We start from the raw sequence: 21,928 nt of genomic DNA, 5'->3' as shown, positions 1-21,928 counted from the left end.
CATCTAAATGCAGTCCACCAGTCAGCAGGATGATGGGTCTGGGGTTGAGAGAAGAGTTTTCTATGCTGGAGAAAAATCTTGGGAGTTGTCAGTGTCCTGATAATACTGAAAGTGTGGGACCAGATGGGATCACCTGGAGAGTGAGTGTGGATAGAGAAGCTCTAAAGACTGGGTTCTGGAACTCCCGTATTTAGGGGTCTGGGATAGGAATTGGCCACGTTTTTCTTAAAGGGCCAGATCGTAAATATTTCAGACTTTGCTGCAATGACTCAATTCTGCCCTTGTAGCACAAAAGCAGCCACAGATGACACATGAACGTGTGTGTCTGTGTTCAATAAAACTTTATTTATAACAGCAGGCAGCTGCCCGAGGGCCACGTTTGCTGACCCTGGATCTAGGCCATGAAGATGAACCAGCAGGGAGCAGCCCAGGAGAGAAGAGGGGAACCCGGAGGACATGTTTCCCAAGGGGAGCAATTTTCAGGGAGGGAGTGATCAGCGCGGTCAGATGCTGCTGGTGTAAGAGGAGGATGGAGAGTTGACGCTGGCCACGTGGAGGCCATGGGGGAGCTGATGGGAGCACGCTGGATGGGGCAGGTTGGAGGAGAGGCATGGCGGAGGACGGGGGGGAGTGCGGCTTGCTCGGTCTGGTAGCGACTTTGTGGAGGAGCGTGGTTGTAAAGGGTGCAAAGAAGTGAATGGTTAAGTGTAGGGCTGTTTGGTCAAAGTCAGTATTTCTCCCTTAAAATGGGAAAAATATCAGGGTGTCTGTGTGCCGATGGAGATGGTCCAGTGGAGAGAGCACAGAGGTGATGCAGGGAAGGAGGCGAGCACTGCTGGGCGATGGCCTGTGGGGGAGGGGACGGGATGAAGGGATGCAGTGCGCAGGGCCAGGCGTGGCCTTCGCTGGCAGCTGAGGGAGGATGGGTAGCCGTGGTCAGAGGCACTGGCGGGGTGGGGTGGGGGAATCGTCGAGGGCACTCTCTCCTGTAGCTTCATTTCCTCTGTGGCTAGGATCAAGAGCTGTGACAGAGGCAGGGAGGACCTCAGCCCGTGGTCCATGGAGAGAGATGCCCCCGGAGCCCCGAGGGAGGGGACGGGAGACAGTGACAGAGAGAGTTTGAGTCTCTAAATCAAAGTTAAAAGGTTTCTGCCCATGCTCTCCCTGTAAAAGGGGCCTTGTAAATTCTCAAGAGTTATGACTGAATTAATAAGGCCAAGAGGAGGGTGTGGATTGAGAGTCCTCAAAACTTAGTCTCAGATTCCGACAGGCCTGGAGCTGTCTGCCCAGGTGGCTCTTGTATGACTGTATTCTTCAAAACTCGAGATGTAATTGACATATAAAATTATATGTTTCAGGCATACAACATAATAATTCAGTATTTCTATATATTGTGAAATGACCACCACAATAAGTCTAGATAACATCCATCACCACTCATAGTTACTTTTTTTTTTTTTGCTACAATTGCATTTTGAAGAAATGGAATGGCTTGCCCGGAGTAATGACAATCCTCAGAAATCAGACAGTTGGGTGAGGCGCCGAGAGCCCCTTGGCCAGAGATGGAGGAGAGCTGGGGGTTGCTCACTGCACTTCCTGCTCTCTCCTCCTAAAGCTTGTTTTTTTTTTTTTTTACATCTTCCTATAAGGCAGGAGGGAGGCAGGAATGAGAGGAAGATTCCTCTCTCTAGTTTTTTTTAAGATGTTCTGGGGAAAGAAGGGGGGACCCAGGTCACATGATCTGGACATGGGGTGGGGCTCAGGGTGGGCTGAGCACGCGGTATCTCCCATTAGGAAAGGAGGCCTTGGGAAGAGTGAAATGCAAATATAAACTGTGAAGACACAGAATATCTTCTTCGTTCTCCTTAGATGTCCGTCGGGAAAGAGACAGGAAAGCAGCCCAGGCAACGGGTGGGATTACAGGGTGACCTGGGGCTTTGGCAAAGAGAACAGTCCAAGGTCACAAATCAGCAGAAAAGCCGGGCAGATGAACTTGACCCAGGCTGTGCTGAGGGGACCGAGGACGGTCACAGCAGTGGGGGTGGCAGTGTTTGCTCAGGGAGCTTCAGAAGAGGTGCCTTGGGTACTGTCAGTGCAGCCAAGAAGGGGGGTGGCCTCGGACGGGACACGTGGCTGGCCCTGGGTCCGTCGGTTTTTCTGAGGGGCCACTCTTCTTGGATGGCAAAGGGTCCAAAACGTCGTGCTCACCTAGGGGACAAAGTCCTTTGTGGGAGCGATAAAGGCAGTAAGGAATTTGTGGTTCAGGGCTGATCCAGGAAGAGGGATCGCCCATCTTTTCTCCAAATCTTGTTCCTGGAGGTTCTGTTTGAGATAAAATAGAGGATCTGGAAGCACAGAGGTGTAGGGACCCCGAGTTTATCTAACGCAAGGCATCTCTGCAGACACAGCTCACATTGTCCCTGTGGCTCTGCTCCAAACCTCAGTTTCCCCAGCTCTGCATGACCTCCTGGTACCCACCTCGGAGGTGTGTTGTAGGGATTAAGTGAGTATTAGCTGTAGAGTGTCCAACACAGCACTGTAATGCAGCGAGGGCTCAATGAGGCCTGGGAAGTTATACAAGGTGATGATGGTAGTAGGGAGGTAGTTTCTCTCTAAGGATGGCTCAGGGAGAGCCAGGGTAGTGGGCTGGGGTCAGGAGAAGCCAGGCGATGGATTCTGTGTGGTTCCACTACCGAGATCCCAGAGTGCTTAATAAAAAGTTTGGAATACCTGTTTTGGGGTTTCAGAGCTCAAGCCCTTTCTCCCAAATATTGCTGGTCAAGGTACCAGAGAAGAACACTGTAGCATTGCCAAATAGTGCAGTGCCTTCAAAAAATAATCCTGGGCAGGAAACTCTGAAAAGCTGCAAGAACCATAATATTGAGAGAGATTTAGCGGAACCAAAAATCCCTGCAATGCTTAGAACAGCAGGAGCATAGATTTCTCATACAAATCAAGTGATGTGTGTGAAAATCCTATCCATCTCCCTAACCTGAGCTGAATCAAGCAAATGATCGCTGTGAATTGCAGAGTGAGCTCTGAGGCAGGCGCAAGGCTGGTTTATGATCCTGCAGAACTTTTCTGCAGCATGAATTCCTGGGTCAGCAGGTGACTTCGAAGGAACGAAGCTCCCCCATCCTGGCTGGCCTCCCTTCCAGCTGCTTTGGTGCAGGGCTCTTTTTTTCGGTGGAGGAATGTCCTCTGACTGCCTAGGGCAGAGCTTCCTGGCTTCCATCCTTTGAGGGGATTCAGCCCGTGGAGGGGGACTGGCACACGTTTCCCTGGGCCTCTGAGGAGTGGCCGTGGTGGGCAGGTGCTGGCCTGGCTGTGAACTTGAGCATCACAGGAGCTGTCTGGCCAGGAGATACTCCTACCTCTGTGTGGAGAGACACATTGATATCTCGCCTTGCCTCCGCAAGGAAAGGAATGGATGGTCCAGTAGAATGGGCCCTTGTGAGTGCTGTGCTTTCAAGCTGCTCTATGTTATGTGTCCTGTAGAGTTGATCCTTCTTTGACTGTGAAAGGTATCTCCCACTCGAGGTTAAGTTCCATTCCAGGGCATTCTGACTAACCTCACGAGGGCTCAGGTGAAGCCAGTTTAAATTCTTTTCTTTCTTTCTTTTTTTTTTTTTAACATCTTTATTGGAGTATAATTGCTTTACAATGGTGTGTTAGTTTCTGCTGTATAACAAAGTGAATCAGCTATACGTATACATATATCCCCATATCCCCTCCCTCTTGAGTCTCCCTCCCACCCCTCTAGGTGGTCACAAAGCAGGAGCTGATCTCCCTGTGCTATGGCAGCTGCTTCCCACTATTTTACATTTGGTAGTGTATATATGTCCATGCCACTCTCTCACTTCGTCCCAGCTTACCCTTCCCCCTCCCCGTGTCCTCAAGTCCATTTTCTACGTCTGCGTCTTTATTCCTGTCCTGCCCCTAGGTTCTTCATAACCTTCTTTTTTTTAGATTCCATATATATGTGTTAGCATACGGTATTTTTCTCTTTCTGACTTACTTCACTCTGTATGACAGACTTTACGTCCATCCACCTCACTACAAATAACTCAATTTCATTTCTTTTATGGCTGAGTAATATTCCATTGTGTATATGTACCACATCTTCTATATCCATTCATCTGTCGATGGACACTTAGGTTGCTTCCATGTCCTGGCTATTGTAAATAGAGCTGCAATGAACATTGTGGTACATGACTCTTTTTGAATTATGGTTTTCTCAGGGTATATGCCCAGTAGTGAGATTGCTGGGTCATATGGTAGTTCTATTTTTACTTTTTTAAGGAACATCCATACTGTTCTCCATAGTGGCTGTATCAATTTACATTCCCACCAACAGTGCAAGAGGGTTCCCTTTTCTCCACACCCTCTCCAGCATTTATTGTTCCACAAACTAATTTTCACACTGACACATACACATCAATGACCTTAGTGACCAACTGCTTCATTTACTAATCACAAAAGCTTTCTCTCTCTCTCACTTTTTCTCTCTCTGTGCTTATCAGTATTTGGAGAAATCCCTGCTTCTTACTACTGCCCAAAAAAGAAAGGGCAGAGTAAGAAGGTGACATTTACATCAATACTGCTTAAAAAAAAAAAAAAAAAGTCTGATGGAAGCTTAACACAAGGTTAAAACAATAACAGTGAAAAGATGCAAATTTCCTATAAATCTCTACGACCCACCTTATTCTGGACTCCTAGATAACTAAACACAGAACACAGAGATCATCCTTCATTTCCATCTAGAAACAACAGAGAAAACAAAACACTTAACAAGAACATAAAAACAATAAGGAAGAGCCATTCTGAAAAAGAAGGGAAATTATTCTACTCTTAATCCTAGGAAATAACCAAGGGTAGAAAAGCTACCGTACCAAAGGTCTATTTATGAAGCTGTAATTCGTATAACTCTTTATTTTTAAGCTGAAAAAATACAGTCATCAGATTTTCGGTCCAAAAAACTGTGCAAGAAAAAAAGCAGGCACACACAGAGGCTGAGAGGAAGATAAAGGAAGATGAACCTAAAGCCCCAAAGCTTTGACAATCCCTGAGAAGAAGCAGTTTCTCAACATCCTGTGCCTTGAGGAATTCTTCAGTGAAAGTCAATTTCTGAGGGCCAACATCCTGTTATAAGCTCCCATTTCTCCTATTGTATCTACTATTTCTCTATCCACACAGATTGAAACTCTGATCGTACGCAGATTACCAGCTTTAGCAGCAGGGGAAAATAACTCAAATATTATACACAAAAGCAATGGGTTAACAAAGACAATGTAAGAAACATGTAAAGAAATATGCTAGAGTCTTGTTGCTCATACTTGCAGAACTATCTTCTTTCAGCTGCTCAAACATCCTAAATGGCATTGGGCCGATTCTTGAAATTTGCCTTTTCTTCAGTTTTGTTTTGTTTTTTTAAACCATTCTTCCATGAATACTGCGACGGGGCACTTGGCCATACAGTCCATTCACAGGCATCTGACATGATTATTTACTTCTGGAAACAGCTGCTGAATTCCAAGGCACTGGGACACTTCTTGAACGAACAAACCTGGTTCTCTGGTCTCTACTGAGGACACGGTGAAACTAGGATTCTCTGAACTCAACGATGACACGGAAGCCAAGCTGTGCTGTTTCCAAGGTAAGATGCCTTGAAAAAAAAAAAAGCTAAAAATCAATCAGATTTTAAAAACAAAAAGACTCTAATAAAGTAGAGAAAATTCTCACAGTGTTACATTTTCGCTAAGACCGAAAAATAAGTAACTCAGATAAAAAATTTCAATCCTTCACTTCAACTTTAAATATATTTTCAAAAAAATTTTATAGGGCATCACAGGTTATACAATAAAAAATACTGCAAATAATTGACTGTTCCTGAAATTAACAAAAAATATCCATTAAAATTGTAAAGAAATTCTGGTGACTGACGTTTTGATGTTTACCATGGCCAGGATAGAAGATGGGCTTTGAGAAAACGCTATTTCTCTGCGTTCATATCTTATTTGGAAATGGTATGAACAAGCATGATTTACACTGAGCTATAAAGTGAGCTACAGAACTGATGACCTGGAAAATTTCTTCTAGCCATAAAATTCTGAAATTGCATACTATCTGGTGATAAAATCTTGACACTACTGAACCAGCTGTAGGCAAGCCATTTGACTTTGCCCTGATTTTCTCATCTATAAAATACAGGGCTGGTTCTTCTTACATGGGGAGATGGGTACTAGGATCACCTGAGGATGGCTTAAAATACAGATGCCTGCCCAGCTCCAGCTCTAAAGAGCTCTAACCTCTGGGATTAGGCTAAGGCATCTGTTCCTGTTACTGTATAACGAACCCTGGGTCATTCTGTCTACACTCATACTTAAAGAACCACCACACTAGGTCACGTTCAGGATGCAGCTCTACAGCCCTAAGAGTCATAAAACAGGGCAGTAGGGATGCCATTACTCCAGCTTGATAGGTTTAAGACAAACGAATCCCTGTGTCACTTTCTCCTTCCCTAAAAATCCCCCGTTCAGAGAAGATGCCAAAACTAAGATTAAGGCTAACGTGCCAATTGGTTAAACACTTCAATGGAGATTATTTTTACCCCAAATTGTCCCAACTATATCCTCGGATACTTAAATAGAACACAACTGCAGGACGATATTCACAGTCATAAGCTGCTGCTCTGACAGGCCATCCCAAAATACGAGCTGACGTTAAAATGACAGCAGCAACATGCCATTTCTTACTCAAATTATAAAGCTGCCCCCAAGACAAAGGGCACACCCCCCGCCCCAGCAGAAGCGACATGTCACGCAGAACACCGTACCTGCAGAGCTGCTACCCGGGGCTGTGGCCCAGGCTTCACCCCAGGGCACCTCCTCCTCTGACTCCTGGACGGCGGGTATGGTGACGTGTGTGCTCCCCTGTCGGCCGAGTCATGTGGATTCAATGGGCTCTGTTGGTGCCCAACACCCCCAAAATAATATTGTCAGCTCCCGACTAAAGGGACACAAAACTGGGCTTTCAGAGTATACCACTTTCCTTCATCTTGCTGGATTTTGTTTGCAGGCCCTCATCCAAGTCCACATGGCTTCAAAGTGACCTCGCTCCAGGTTTGTCACCAAACCAACAGTGCCGTTGGTTTTTTTCCACCAAAGAAATATTACTTGGTTGGAAGAGGCCTCCGGGCCCCAAGAGTGTGCTCTACTGTCCAAGACAAGCTGAAAAAGTGGGTCAAAGGGCTTCCTTGGTGGCGCAGTGGTTGAGAATCTGCCTGCCAATGCAGGGGACACGGGTTCGGGCCCTGGTCTGGGAAGATCCCACATGCCATGGAGCAACTAGGCCCGTGAGCCACAACTACTGAGCCTGCACGTCTGGAGCCTGTGCTCCGCAACAAGAGAGGCCGCGACAGTGAGAGGCCCGTGCACCGCGATGAAGAGTGGCCCCTGCTCGCCGCAACTAGAGAAAGCCCTCGCACAGAAACGAAGACCCAACACAGCCAAAAATAAATAAATAAATAAATAATTTTAAAAACTTAAAAAAAAAAAAAAAAAAAAGTGGGTCAAGATTTTACAAAAGGACAAGGCAAACGGACAGATGGGCACCAGAAGCCTTCAGTATTGCTCCCATCCTGGTAAATTGCATTCACTAGGGGTTTAAAAGTGTTGAAAACAGAAGAGCTCTTTCACATGAGTTATTTGACACTGAATTAGTACCTTAAGCAGTCACTGCCCTTTGTCCTGGTGAATCACTGCCCTAGAATTCAACACCTACCAAGGGTCCTAGTCCCCCTCAGCTTTGAGGTTCAAAATTTGGTTTTTCTCCTCTTGCCTTCAGTCATTTCAAAATACAGTCCCCTCAACCATTTCATTATCAACCTCTTCTGCCTGGAAAATCCAGCACTGTTTCTGCAGCTCAGAGTCACTGCCACCATGCATGCTACTTTGAAATTTTTAAAGAGCTTCCTTTACAGCTGAGAAACTAGGGTCAACTTTTAGCTCTCTTTTCTGTCTTTGATAAAGTAAGACTCCCCAGAGAACCCACACTGATTCAAGAGCCAGGCTGCCTGGGTTCATATCCCACCTCCCTGCTTACTACTCACATTGTGGTCTCGGGCAGGTGACTTAATTACCTCCCTGTGCCTCAGTTTCCTCATGTGAAAAATGGGATTATAACTGTACCTACGTCAAAGGACTGTTGTGAGAGTCGAATACATTTACATGTAAAAGCACATTTTAAGCACTACATCAATGTTAGCTATCATTATTTGCTTTATGTAACTCCAAATTCTCGTATTGTTCCACGTGTGTACACAATGTTTGCCCAACTGAAATACTACCTACGCGAGGACTGGGACCACAGTTTGAATATTTCTGATGTTCCCCCCATGGCACCTAATATTCACTCAATAGGTACAAATAAACCTACTCGGTACAAATTATTATACTGGATGAACAAGGAAGTTCTCAAACACAGACCTGTGTAAACATGTATTCCCTGCCCTCGAGTAGCCTGTATTTTGGGTGGAGAAACAAAACACAGGAAACGCTCATGCAACAATATAAAGCCATAAAAGATTAAATGCCAAAGTATGTGGTTTAGACAGCTACCATTCAAAGGGCTCACTGTGAGCTAGGACTCTGGAGAGGGCAAGCCTGCAGTGGTCCTGCCCCTAGAGGGGACTTGGATTTCCACGACAGGTGGGAACAGAGAGAGGATTCCAGGGTATCTGCTCATTCCACAAATATTTACCGCACACCTTCCGTAGGCCGGCCTCTGTCCTTGACTCTTGGTATACGGCCATGAGGGACCCAGAAACGGCCCCTGCACCCCGGGACCTAAAAGGGCACTCACTCCACGTGAGAGCCAAGTTCTGAAGTAAGGAAGAAGGGCCTGTCCTCCAACCCGATGAAACTCAACATCCCTTAAATGTCTTGTGAACAGGAGCCAATGCTGGCATTACAGTCACTCCGGCTTCCAACAATGGCAAACATACAGAAATTAATAACTTTTCATGTACTGTATTCTAAATATCTTCCATTGTTTATGAAGCACATTAAAGAGATATTCTCCATATTTCTGGATACAACTAACGTATAAGAGATTTACAGACACACACAGTCAGTATTACTGGAACAGTTTTCGTAATAGAGGCTGTGGAGGCCCAGCTGCTCAATTTTGCCCAAATGAAAGCCTATTCATTAAAGCCCTGTGCTTTGTCTCCTCCCGCCCTTTTCCCTTCTTCTTCTACCAGTGGCTGCCCACAGATATCAAATATCTACTAGAAAAGTGCCTGAAGATGCATGTGTTGGCAGGAATCAGTTAGTCACGATGGGTGGAAGTATGAACACATGCATCTTTTTCTTCCTACATCCGTCCACTCATCTCCTCCCAGAAGAGAACGCCTTCAGGGAAAGGAACCCTCTTATAAATACCGACTGGCAAAGCATTCTCACTCCTTTCTTCTTTGATGACGGACCACTATCTGAAGATGCGTTAAGTTCAATACACTCTAATCACAAATATGACACATTTCCAAGAGCTTCGCTCATCCTCTGCAGGCCTCTCACCCGATCCTACTCTCCCAAGATGCAAACTGCTGGATCCCACCATCATTCTCATCATTGTTACGCCTACACAAATTATTACATTGTAGCTTTGGAAACACAGAATCAACTTCTTGATTAAGGAAGTCAAAACTACTCAATTAAATCCAGTCAAAAACTTAACTTCTTCATGCACAAAGTACTGGACTCAAATACGTTTAAGACATGTAAAGGCAAACTGAAAAGTAAGGTAGAACCCCTACGATGTAGATTACTTAACATTCTCAACATTTACATATCCATGAAAGTTAGACTCATCAACAAAGTAATAGCCAACCCAGTTTTTTATTTCCTTGGTTTGGTACTGGAAAATCACGTTCCTGTTTGACTGTCATTCGTTAACCCTTAATTAGGAACGTTGCTTAGAAACTATATATGGAAAAAGGGCACCTTTCAGAAGGGACCATTAAGGCTTTCCCAACATTTACTTTTTTCCAACATCCAAGCATAGCCTGTTCATTGGGTGACAATGACATGTAATGGGAACTCTGATAAAGAAGAGACACAGGGCTTTGGAAACTATTGAATACCCCAATAAAGGGATACCCCAATAAAGGGATACCCCAATAAAGGGACTAATTGCAGTTCTGTGCAAATGTAAAGCCTTCTTCCAACTTGAAAAACACATTAAATTACTCTATGAGTCATTTTATATTGCCCACAGCCTTATTTTACAAAAAGCAGAAACAGAAGCAATTAATGTACATATTCCACATTTGGACACGTTCAAATCAAACTCGTGTACTCGAGTATTTCTAAGCAACCTATGCTTATGCAAAAAGTTATCCGGAAGATTAAATGAGATAAAGCATGTAGACCATTTGGCAAAGGCCTGGCAAGCAATCAGTACTCAACATTGCACATTATTATCGTTCCTAATTTTCCAACTCTGTAATCATACTAAACAGTTATAAAGTTATGCACATGATTATGTATATATAATATATATAAACTAATATATGTTACTACTAGAAATAAAGCTTTTATGTTATGTACCAAGCAATGCTCTTCATCCAGACAGAGGTGAGTTTAATTTTAACAGAATGATCCACAAAGAAGCAGAGAAAGCTGGCTAAGGGGTAGGATGTTAAATGTTACCTCGAATCTCTGCTTATCAATTAAGGATACAACCTCTACATGGTCTAGTATGAATTATAATCAGCAGTCAGCTGATCCTAGAGAACTCGCTCAAAATGAATAGTTAAGACCTCAAGCACGTGGACAAGTGGCCATTTATTTGCAAGGCTGCGCCAACCACTGAAATCTGATTACTTCAATACTCATGCTGAAATCCTACATAAATTCATTACCTGTCTCATGCTAGAATTTTGCAAGTCCTTACACACAAAAATTTTAAACATCCAAAAGTCACTTAAACTGACAAGACTACAGCATCCTGGGCACATCCAGTTTTCAGAACACTTCAATAGCCTCGGCCACACATCATTTATTATGACAGGGAAAATGCAAAGCCAGTGAGAGCACGTGCTTTCCTAAGCAAATATTAAAAATAATCCTATGCCTTCATTACTTAAAAGGAAAATCTTCGCGTTTCCAGCTTAATCTCTACCCGGGGCCAATGCACACTCCCACCTCCCACGCCGAGACGGCGCCCGGGCGCGCCGAGGTGGGGCTGGAAGCTGCTTGCGCTCTCGGGAGAACCCGTCCCCTCTCCCCGCGCGCTCGGACGCGGCGCAGCCAGACCCACGTGGACTCTAGGCGGGGGACCGCTGGGGTCGCCGCCCGGGGTCGCCGCCCGGGGTCGCGGGGAGGGGCCAGCGCCGCGCCGCGAGGCCGGGGAAGGGAGCCGGGCTGTACTCACGCGCCCGGGGGGCGGCACCGGGGCCGTCGCGGCGTCCCTCCGGTTCGCACACTGAGAGGAGGGCGGGGCGGGGGGGCGGTGGGGGAAGACCTGGCTCCTCGTTCCATCCGGAAGCCGCCGGGCCGGCAGAAAATGACGAAGCAGAGGTCGTCCGGTCCGTGCGGTAACCGGCTCCGCTCGTCCGGCCGCGACTGCGGGGGAAAGAGCGCCGAGCAGAGCAGCCGGGCCGCCTGCCGCCTGCAGAGCGAGCGGCGTGAGTGGCCCCGCCCCGCCCCGCCCCGCCCCTCCCCGCCCCTCCATGCGCGGGGAGGGTGAGAGGGAGGGGAGGGAGCCCGAGGGCGCCCCCAGCCCCGCGCCCGGCCGTCCCAGCTCCTCTGCCGCCGCGCCCCAGGCCGGAGGGAACAGTGAGGCCCGCAGCTCCAGAATCGCGGATCGAAAGGCGGAAGCCGCCGCCTGCGCAGCGCAGGGCACCCGGGATGGGAGGATGGGGGGATGGGGGGGATGGGGGGGATGGGGGGGATGGGGGGGTGGAGCGGGCGCGCTTCAGGATCGCACCGCGCGCAGCCCGCGGAGGCCGAGCCCTGGCGGCTCCGGCCCCCGCCGCCTGCCGGGGTGGGGGTTACATTGTCTGCCCGGTAGACTGCTCCTCTTTCTGGGACTGGCAGGTCTCACGAGTCTGGGCAGGGCCGGAAGCGCCCACGTTTGGGAGTCCAGGGTGCGACTCGCTAGCCTGGGTGGTTTTGGGCGAGTTGTGTACCCAGCCCCCTACCCCGCGTCGTCTGCCAGGTGGAGCTTTCGTGCCTCCCAGCAGGGTGATGGTGACAATGAAATGCATATGTGGACTGCCCAGCCCAGGCCCCTCAGATGTTAATTGCCTTCGTCTTGCTGGTTGAAGGCCTGTGACCTTGTACCCTCCCGCTTCAGCAACCCAAGCCTTTAGCGTTTCAGAGGACTGAGGGAAAACCATATTGATGCGATGGGTTGTGTTGTAAGGAGCTCGTAGACCTGTATGAGTGACTCCAATCTGAACTTGTTTCAAAATAGCAAAGCTCTAAGTGAGAAACGGAATGGATAACATTCAAGACATGATGACAAGTGATCCTCAAAACTGAACCACCTAGACATGGCATCGGGAACCCCAAATACGGGAAAAATTTTAAAACTTAATGATACAGCCGCTTAATCCCAAGAAGAGTACTCGTTCTCTACTTAAAAGTTTGTCAAACTGAAATCAAGCCCCGGTTGTCACATTTTGCCAACTTTATCTCTGGATAGTTACGTTCAGCTCATCCTAGCAACTCCTTACTGAAATAGTTCAAGCACTAATTAACAGGAAAAATATGTGAAAAAGGTGCAGTTTTCTCAGAAAAGCCCTGAATCCAAGCACATGATGGTCTTGCTGAAACATCCATTAACTTGCCAGGAACGAACCACTGTAACGCCCCTGGGTGCTTTAGACTTAGAGGGAGGCTGTGAGGTGTGCAGTAGCCGCTCAGCAGGTGTGCGTGTGTACACTTGGTTAGACTGGCGAGCTGGGAGGGCACGGGTCATAGTTCAGGCCACATGGGAGCCGTGGTCTGTACTGTGGCTTTGTACAGGACCATTCCTTATTCCTGGCAGTCTTACAAAGGCATGCCATTGGTCACGATGGAGGACCAGGCAAGAAAGGCCTACGCTCGGTGCAAGTCTTTCACAACTGTACTACTAAAAATAATTCAAGTGCATGTCCCCAGAACGGTAGTGTCATTGCATACCAATCAAGTTGTATAATTCACAGTAAGATTTCACCATTCTTGGTCAGCAGAATTTCAGAGTCCTTCTCTAAGTATAATGAAAAACTGGCATATTTGTAGGAGGAGGAAGACAGCTCTGTAGGAATACACCATTTATCGAGTGGCACATGAACAGAATTTTGTGGAACACTGAAGGAAGAAATTCACTTGGCTCAGATCCAGTCAGGTGTTAGAAGACAGGTATGAAACACTTTCATAGTGTGTCAGATAAAGGGCACCTGCAAAATGTTTCAGTAGCCATTGTTAAGTCTGCTCCCCTTTTCTTCTCCAATTTGTTAGTAACTCCCAATCCTGAAACCTGCCACCGTCACTGCATGGCCGTGCCGGCCCTTCCGCAGCACCTCAAATCAGACCTCTGAAGTCATCTCTTATGGCCAAAAACAGTCATCGTTATTTTATGTTTTGGCACCAACGAAAATCTAGAAAAAAATTCTAGATTCCATAAATCGTAAAGACAATTATAGTCTCTGATGTTCCAAAAGTTTCCATTCCTAAAGTAGGTTGATTACTTACTATGAATAATGTTACATCCAGAGAAACTCTGGAGTTCAATTTTAAGGAGTAAGAATTGAAACTCTGAAGAATGCCAAATCCCCCTGCGCCTCCCACTCTCTTAAAACAAAAAAATCCATAGCCAATCTTTAATATCTAGGAATTGGGTATGTTTATTGATTTAATAATATTTAGATCTTGCATCTATAAAGTTTTAAGTTCTGTTTTTATTATTCTCTGGCTACTTTTTAAAAGACCAATCTTAATGCTCATCAGACACCAATAGATGTTTCAGAGGAATGACTCTTGCCCTCAGTGTCTAGAATTTAAGTTAAATGGCCATTCACGATACTCACTTTAATACAGTCTGTCCGCAAACGTCTGACAGAGACTTCAGGTGCCAGAACGGGGCCAACATGCCACCTGGCCTGGGAGCAGACCCCAAGGAAATTTCATTCATTTTATGCAGAGGCGAACTGTAAGAAAGAAAACAGACTCTGCCCTTAATATACACTGATTAACTTTCTGAGCCAAATCTACACTAAAGAACATTTTGGGGACTTCCCTGGTGGCACAGTGGATAAGACTCCGTGCTCCCAGTGCAGGGGGCCTGGGTTCAATCCCTGGTCAGAGAACTAGATCCCACATGCATGCTGCAACTAAGAGTTCGCATGCCACAGCTAAGGAGCCGGCGATCCGTAACTAAGGAGCCCTGGAGAGGCAACTAAGGAGCCCACCTGCCGCAAGTAAGACCCAGTGCAACCAAATAAATAAATAAATATTTAAAAAACAAAAAGAAAAAGACCATCACTCTCCTTTAAAAAAAAAAAAACATTTTGGAGGTCACAGGACAGATTGCAAGATACTTCAGTGGCGGAATTTCTGCAACGCCTTCACTGTTGTAGGATGTCTAGAAAAAGTTGCAAAACAATTTCTTGGACATTCCAGGTACTTTTTTTCCTTGGTATTAGAAAATGACTATCTTAGTAGAAACTACAGTACAGTTATCACCTGTCATTTGTTCAGTGTTTCTCCTTTTGATAGAGTATCTAAAACAACACTTCTGAATTTCTTTCACATATTAGGTCATTTTACTTAGACTTACAAGAGCAGAACTTTCTCTTTAAGGAAAAATTCAATGAACTTCCCAAATGCAAATAAGAAACCAGTACTCTGTCCCTTGCTACTTGATACACTTGCTGTTACCATTAATTTTCTGTGGGAATGTCCAAAGAATGCATTTCCTTGAATGAAGTCACAGCTGTGTAAATAGCAAAAAGTAACTTTTTATCCCATAGCTTCCACAGTGGGCCAGGAGGCCAAAACTAGATAAAGCTCCAGACATTTTCGTTTTCCAGGTGTGTCAGGGGCCCATGGAAGAGCACGGTCCTGGCTGGCGCATCTCATCCAGATGCTGTCACGAGTCTAACGCTGTCCTTCTCTCTCAGCATCCCAGCCAGTTGTGTGCACCTCTGTTTTAAGCGTTCAGTTGCTTTCGTCTGGGTGATAGTTACAGTTTGGAAACCGTGCAGTGACATTTCAACCCATATCCTTTTAGAAATATGATTTTTTAATCCCGAGTTTGAACCTTGATGTAGGAGCTGTGGTGTTTCAAAGTCAGAAATAGGCGAAAATGTGTTCTATGCCTTAGTGATCTAGACCAGGGTTGGCCAACATTTTCGTAACGGGCCAGATGGTAAACATTTTAGGCTTTGAGGGCTGTGAGGCAAAAATAGAAGATGCTCCGTTTAAAATGTATCCGTTTAGAAATGTAAAACCACTCTTGGCTCCTGGGCCGCACAGAGACAGGCAGGGGCTGGAGCTGGCCAGCAGGCCCTCTGTTTGGCAGCCCTTGTCCAGCCGTCACACCATCACTAACTGAAAGAAACCCTGCCCTCTCTGCTGCCTTACAGTCCCATGCCTGGTGGTTACGGAGTGATGGGTGACGAGGGCTCCATCGATTACAGCGTTCACGAGGCCTGGAATGAAGCCACCAACGTGTACCTAGTAGTGATCCTTGTCAGCTTTGGGCTCTTCATGTATGCCAAGAGGTAAAGGCTTTAGATTCTCAGGGTTGATAAGAACCCGGGCATTTATAAGTTTTGCAGGTTTGTTTGTTTGATCTAAGTTAAATGCACAAAAATAATTTCATCAGCATTTTTGTTCCTGCTATGAAATCACTGTCTAATCGGGTCAGCCCTCACATACTGGACACCAGGATTTGGCTTGGAAAACCCAGTTGCTCTGAGAGATGGGGATTTAAGTGCAGCTCTTGGCACCCAGACCAGCTGCTCCATACTCCTATTCTATCATTTCTGGTACAGCTCAGTTTTCTCATTCAGCCAGCTTCACTGTCACCCTTGGATGAGCATGTATTTTGGGCCAATGTCCCTGAAATGCACAAACTCTTAACTCCTATGTGTTCAGCAATTCTGTCTTTGCAAATTTCAAGCCCTCCCTTCTGTTTCTTGTGCATAATATTGGTATGATCCAATTACTTGTCTGTCCATCCCCCAAAACTCAGTCCTCTGAGAACAAGGACTTTTATTTAACCTTTGTGTCCCTGATGTGCCACATGGTGTAAATCCTCAATAAATATTTCTTGCTGTGATTCCAGATGCTGTAGCGTAATTCAGCTGTTCTTTTCCACACTCCCTGGCTCCTTTCCTTCAAGTACAAGTTAAAAAAAATGCACGGTGAGGGGCGTGCTTTGAAGAGGAAAAACAGCAGTAGTTGGATTGAGCTGCTCCTGCCCGTAGCCATGTGCTTCGTGGCGTCCTCTGCCAAGGTCAAAGGCATTAGACGGTTCAGGATAATTAGTCAACCAAGAATAATTGATGCTCGGCCCGGGGAACAGTTCAGACCCACACTTGCCACGGGACCTGCAGGCTCGCCCTTCCCGACCCTGAGACCCCTGAGCCGCTGGCCCACTGGCCACCTGGACCCTCGGGGGAGCGGGTGGGATTGGGGGGGGGGAGGCGAGAGGAGGCCTCCACAGAGCACGGGGGAGCCACTGGCAGGTAACAGCCTTCCCCTAAAAATAGCCACCGTCTCCTCCCCACCCCACTGTTTTAAAGGCAGAGACAGGCTGTTGTTAATTTTAGCTAGATGACCCCACTAAGGCCATGCTACTCTATTTAAGAAATCGTTTATTCATTGTTTTTCAAAATTAAGGTCTGCTCACATTCTGTTTATTCTCTGCCCGCAATAACGTAGCTTTATTTGCATGACATGAGAGGGAGGGGGAAAAAAAAATCATACTTTTTTTGTCTGAGCATTTTTCCGTACAACAGGGCTCTTTTGCGGGGATTGAGGGGAGACACTTGGTTGTATGAAGTGGGGGTGTTCAGCTACTGCCTTTTCTTTCTTATAACCCTGTGACTGTACACGGACAGCTTCATACTTCTAGTGAAAGAAGGAATACTTGAGCCCAGGAAGCATCTCATGGGGACAAAATAGAAGATGGACTCATGGCCACTTAATGTCCTTTTAATGCAGCTTCTGGTTACTACGATCGTGTGAATATTACAGTCCTACAGCTATGAATACAAATCTCTTTTCTGCATTGGTTTTGTGTTTTAGAAATAAAAGGAAAATTATGAGGATATTCAGTGTGCCACCTCCAACAGACACTCTGTCAGAGCCCAACTTTTATGACACAATAAGCAAAATTCGTTTAAGACAGCAACTGTAAATGTACTCCATTTGTAAGTATATTCTGTGCTTAATTACATATGTAAGCGTATTTAAAATAGACTCTTTGGGGTTGGGTCTCGTTGGCAAAGGTTATCAGAAATAGCTGATAATAACACAGGGAACTATATTCAATATCCTGTAATAAACCATAATGGAAAAGAATATGAAAAAGAATATATGTATGTATATCTGAATCACTTTGCTGTACACCAGAAACTAACACAACATTGTAAATCAACTATACTTCAATTAAAAAAAATTTTTTTTTTTATTTTAAGAAAGAAATAGCTGGTAATGAAAACGTAGGGCCTTTTTTAGATGCTCAACACAGTATCAGCAAACCCGGTTTGCATGAAGTTAGTGTTTCAGGACACTTCACTCATTTGGGGCCCTTCCAAGACCCTGAGAAGAGCCCTAGCAACGTGTTGCACCTTTTGAAAATTTGGCAGAAATTAGATGCCTTAACAATCGGTGAGGCTGCTGTCTCATCCTTCTCTGATTTCCCTCTGCACTTCCCTCGTGTGCAGTGGCGTCGAGGTGGCCAAGAACATTTCGGGGATCTGGCTGAGGGGACGTTGAGTTGAACCTACTTTAGTTTGGGTTTGAAATTTTGTGTTTATAGAGTTTGCAGTCACTTCTATTACAATTAAATTACTATGTGCTGCAGCCATAGCAGTATAGGAACGGCTTCCAGGCCAGAGGTTATTAACATGTCCTGTGGTACTAAACCCTGTGAGTAAGTGGTGGAGAAGAAACAAAGGTTAAAGGGCATGGAGCCAGGGTGAATTGTACATCCAAACCACAGCCTTTGATGCCACCATTTAAAAAAATGAGGTGTGGTTTCCATGGTGTATCATTAAATGAGAAAAGGCAAGATGTAATTATATGTATTCTAGGGTACTGCTCCTTTAAAATCAAATGACCAAAACATCCCTATCTACGTGTAATAAAAATGTTCTATAGAATTTGTTTTTACTGAAGTATAGTTGATTTACGATGTTGTATTAGTTTCAGGTATACAGCACAGTGATTCGGCTATATATATGTGTATATATATATATATGTTCTTTTTCAGATTCTTTTCCCTATCGGTCACCACAAAATATTGAGTATGGCTCCCCGTGCTATACAGTAGGTCCTCGTTGGTGATCCACTTTATATACCGTAGTACGCATATGTTAATCCCAACCTCCCAATTCATTCCTCCCCAACTCCTTTCCCCTTTGGCAGCCACAAGTCTGTCCTCTATGTCTGTGGGTCTATTTCTGTTTTGTAAGTAAGTTCATTTGTATCTTTTTTTTTTTTTAGATTCCACATGTAAGTGATATCATATGATATTTGTCTTTCTCTTTCTGACTTACTTCACTTAGTACAATGATCTCTAGGTCCATCCATGTTGCTGCAAATGGCATTATTTCATTCTTTCTTATGGCTGAGTAATAGTTCATTGTATATATATATATATATATATATATATATATATATATATATATATATATATATATATATATATACCACATCTTCTTTATCCAGTCATCTGTGTGTATATGGACATTTAGATTGCTTCCATGTCTTGGCTATTGTAAACAGCACTGTAATGAACATTGGGGTGCATGTATCTTTTCAAATTATAGTTTTCTCTGGATATATGGCCAGGAGTGGGATTGCTGGATCGTATGGTAACTCTATTTTTAATCTTTTAAGGAACCTCCATACTGTTTTCCATAGTGGCTGTATCAATTTACCTTCCCACCAACAGTGTAGGAGGGTTCCCTTTTCTCCACACCCTCTCCAGCATTTATTATTTATAGACTTTTTGATGATGGCCATTCTGACCGGTGTGAGGTGATACCTCATTGTAGTTTTGATTTGCATTTCTCTAATAAATAACAATGTTGAGCATCTTTTCACGTGCCTGTATGTCTTCTTTGGAGAAATGTCTATTTAGATCATCTGCCCATTTTTTGATTGGGTTGTTTCTAAAAATGTTCTGTATAATTACACAAGCCTGGAGGAAGGCTTGGAAAGATACACATCAGATTATTAACATTCATTACCTTGATGGAAACACTGTGGGACTCGAGGGAAAAGACTGGATATTTTTAAAAGAAAGATGTCTGTGTGTTTGCATGCACACATAAAAAGAAGCAAGAAAGAGTGATCAGCAAGATGTTACTGGTATATGTCTTGGATGGAGTGGAATTTCAGGTGAAAAGTAGAAAAACCATATATATTTTTTTTACACAAGTAGAACCTCTAGAAACTTCTTCAGCATAAATTTTATCCTGCGAAGTAGTAACAGCAGTTCCTTTGGGGAAAGGAGCTGCAGGACTAATCAGGTGGCAGGAAGGTACACCTTCCCTGTTTCCTTGTTGTCCCTTATGCATTCATGTGTTACTAGTTCAGAATAAGAAGTAAAACTGAATGTAACAGAGCAGCACTATTCACAGTAGCCAAAAGATGGAAACAACCCAAGTGTCCTTGACTGATGGATCCACAGAATGTGGTCTATACGTGCATAGGATGTTATTCAGCCTTTAAGAGGAAGGAAATTCTTTTTTTTTTTTTTTGGCTGCATTGAGTCTTCTTTGCTGCACGCGGGCTTTCTCTAGTTGCAGTGAGCAGGGGCTACTCTTCGTTGCGGTGCACGGGCTTCTCATTGCAGTGGCTTCTCGTTGTGGAGCACGGGCTCAGTAGTTGCAGCACGTGGGCTCAGTAGTTGTGGCTCGCAGACTCTAGAGCACAGGCTCAGTAGTTGTGGTGCACGGGCTTAGTTGCTCCACGGCATGTGGGATCTTCCCAGACCAGAGCTCGAACCCATGTCCCCTGCATTGGCAGGCGGATTCTTAACCACTGCGCCACCAGGGAAGTCCCAAGAGGAAGGAAATTCTGACACATGCTACAACACGGATGCACCTTGAAAACATTATGCTTCGTAATTATTTTTATTGTGAAGTGAAAGAAGCCAGTCACAAAAGAACAAATATTGTGTGATTTCTCTTCTGTGCAGCAAATTCACAGAGACAGAAAGCAGAATCGTCACCAGCAGTGGGAGAGGAAGGAGTGGGGAGTTACTGTGTCATGAGGACAGAGGTCAGTGTGGGGTGATCAAAAGAAGGGTGCTGGTGGTGGCAGCACAACAGTGTGAATGCAGTTAATGTCCCTGAACTGTACACTTAAAAACGGTTAAAACTGCAAGTTTTATGTTTTTGTATTTCACCTCAAAAAAAAATTTCCTTAAGAAAATTTAAGTATTTAAAAAACAAAAACAGGGAACCAGAAGCTCTGTATAGAAAATTATAAGTAAAGAGTTAGGTTTTCATTGATGCCTAGTCAAAGCAGAAGTTTGTGGGAGTTCCCTGGTGGCCTGGTGGTTAGGATTCAGTGCTTTCACTGCAGAGGCCCAGGTTCGATCCCTGGTCAGGGAACTAAGAGCCCACATGCCTGGCGGCACAGCCAAATACAAAAAACAAACAAACAAAAATCAGAAGTTAGAGCCTATCAAAAAATATTCAGTAGTATAGCATATACAATTATAAAGCCAGTGTACAGCTGTTTTTCTTCTTTGATGAGAATGGCATAAAATGAAATTTATCAGAACACGTGTGTTTGTAAGGCATGTTAGGTTTTCTGTTGCTGCTGTATTACCACAGACTCAGTGGCTTAACTTCCCTCTTAGAACTGCTTTTGCTGCATCCCGTAGGTGTTGGATCATCGTGTTTTCATTGTCATTTGTCTCTAGGTATTTTTTGATTTCCTCTTTGATTTCTTCAGTGATCTCTTGGATATTTAGTAACATATTGTTTAGCCTCCATGTGTTTGTGTTTTTTACGCTTTTTTCCCTGTAATTGATTTCTAATCTCATAGCGTTGTGGTCAGAAAAGATGCTTGATATGATTTCAATTTTCTTAATTTTACTGAGGCTTGATTTGTGACCCAAGATGTGATCTATCCTGGAGAGTGTTCCGTGCACACTTGAGAAGAAAGTGTAATCTGCAGTTTTTGGATGGAATCTCCTATAAATATCAATTACATCTGTCTGGTCTATTGCCTCATTTAGAGCTTCTGTTTCCTTATTTATTTTCATTTTGGATGATCTGTCCATTGGTGTAAGTGAGGTGTTAAAGTCCCCCACTATTATTGTGTTACTGTCGATTTCCTCTTTTATAGCTGTTAGCAGTTGCCTTATGTATTGAGGTGCTCCTATGTTGGGTGCATATATATTTATAATTGTTGTATCTTCTTCTTGGGTTGATCCCTTGATCATTATGTAGTGTCCTTCCTTGTCTCTTGTAACATTCTTTACTTTTTTTATTTTTTAATTTTTTTAATTATTAGCACCTTTAGTTATTATTTATTTATTTATTTATTTTTTTGGCTGTGTTGGGTCTTCGTTTCTGTGCAAGGGCTTCCTCTAGTTGCGGCAAGCGGAGGCCGCTCTTCATTGCGGTGCGCGGGCCTCTCACTATCATGGCCTCTCTTGTTGCGGAGCACAGGCTCCAGACGCGCAG

General features: G+C 44.7%; 1 protein-coding gene and 2 long non-coding RNA genes across 3 annotated transcripts in view; 2 read left to right on the top strand and 1 right to left on the bottom strand.

The window, feature by feature from the left end:
* Positions 1–21,928, top strand: part of LOC309651486 — a 105,732-nt gene that overhangs the window by 18,338 nt on the left and 65,466 nt on the right. The gene's annotated exons all lie outside the window — the stretch shown is intronic.
* LOC309651491 lies at positions 4,913–11,541 on the bottom strand. Its single transcript, XR_014258188.1, has 4 exons — positions 11,527–11,541; positions 7,583–7,656; positions 6,836–7,254; positions 4,913–5,665 (listed from the first exon to the last, which is right to left on the bottom strand). It is a non-coding gene; the product is annotated as an uncharacterized lncRNA (long non-coding RNA).
* On the top strand, positions 11,574–20,532 carry LOC309651484 (small integral membrane protein 19-like). The gene is made up of 4 exons (XM_082444301.1): positions 11,574–11,689; positions 15,635–15,772; positions 17,304–17,428; positions 20,428–20,532. Exons 2-3 carry the CDS (start codon positions 15,639–15,641, stop codon positions 17,413–17,415), a joined length of 246 nt encoding a protein of 81 aa, XP_082300427.1. The 5' UTR covers positions 11,574–11,689; positions 15,635–15,638; the 3' UTR covers positions 17,416–17,428; positions 20,428–20,532.

Source organism: Balaenoptera physalus (genome assembly GCF_965194825.1).
Source record: "Balaenoptera physalus genome assembly, chromosome: 21".
Lineage (NCBI taxonomy): Eukaryota > Metazoa > Chordata > Mammalia > Artiodactyla > Balaenopteridae > Balaenoptera > Balaenoptera physalus.
This window is presented reverse-complemented; position numbering and strand designations above follow the sequence as displayed.

What these genes read in the sequence shown, in the direction of transcription:
- LOC309651484 (XM_082444301.1), top strand. Translation starts at nt 15,639, where the DNA reads ATGCCTGGTGGTTACGGAGTGATGGGTGACGAGGGCTCCATCGATTAC. An exon ending in CTCTTCATGTATGCCAAGAG is followed by an intron (nt 15,773 to 17,303) that starts GTAAAGGCTTTA and finishes TTTGTGTTTTAG; the next exon opens with AAATAAAAGGAAAATTATGA.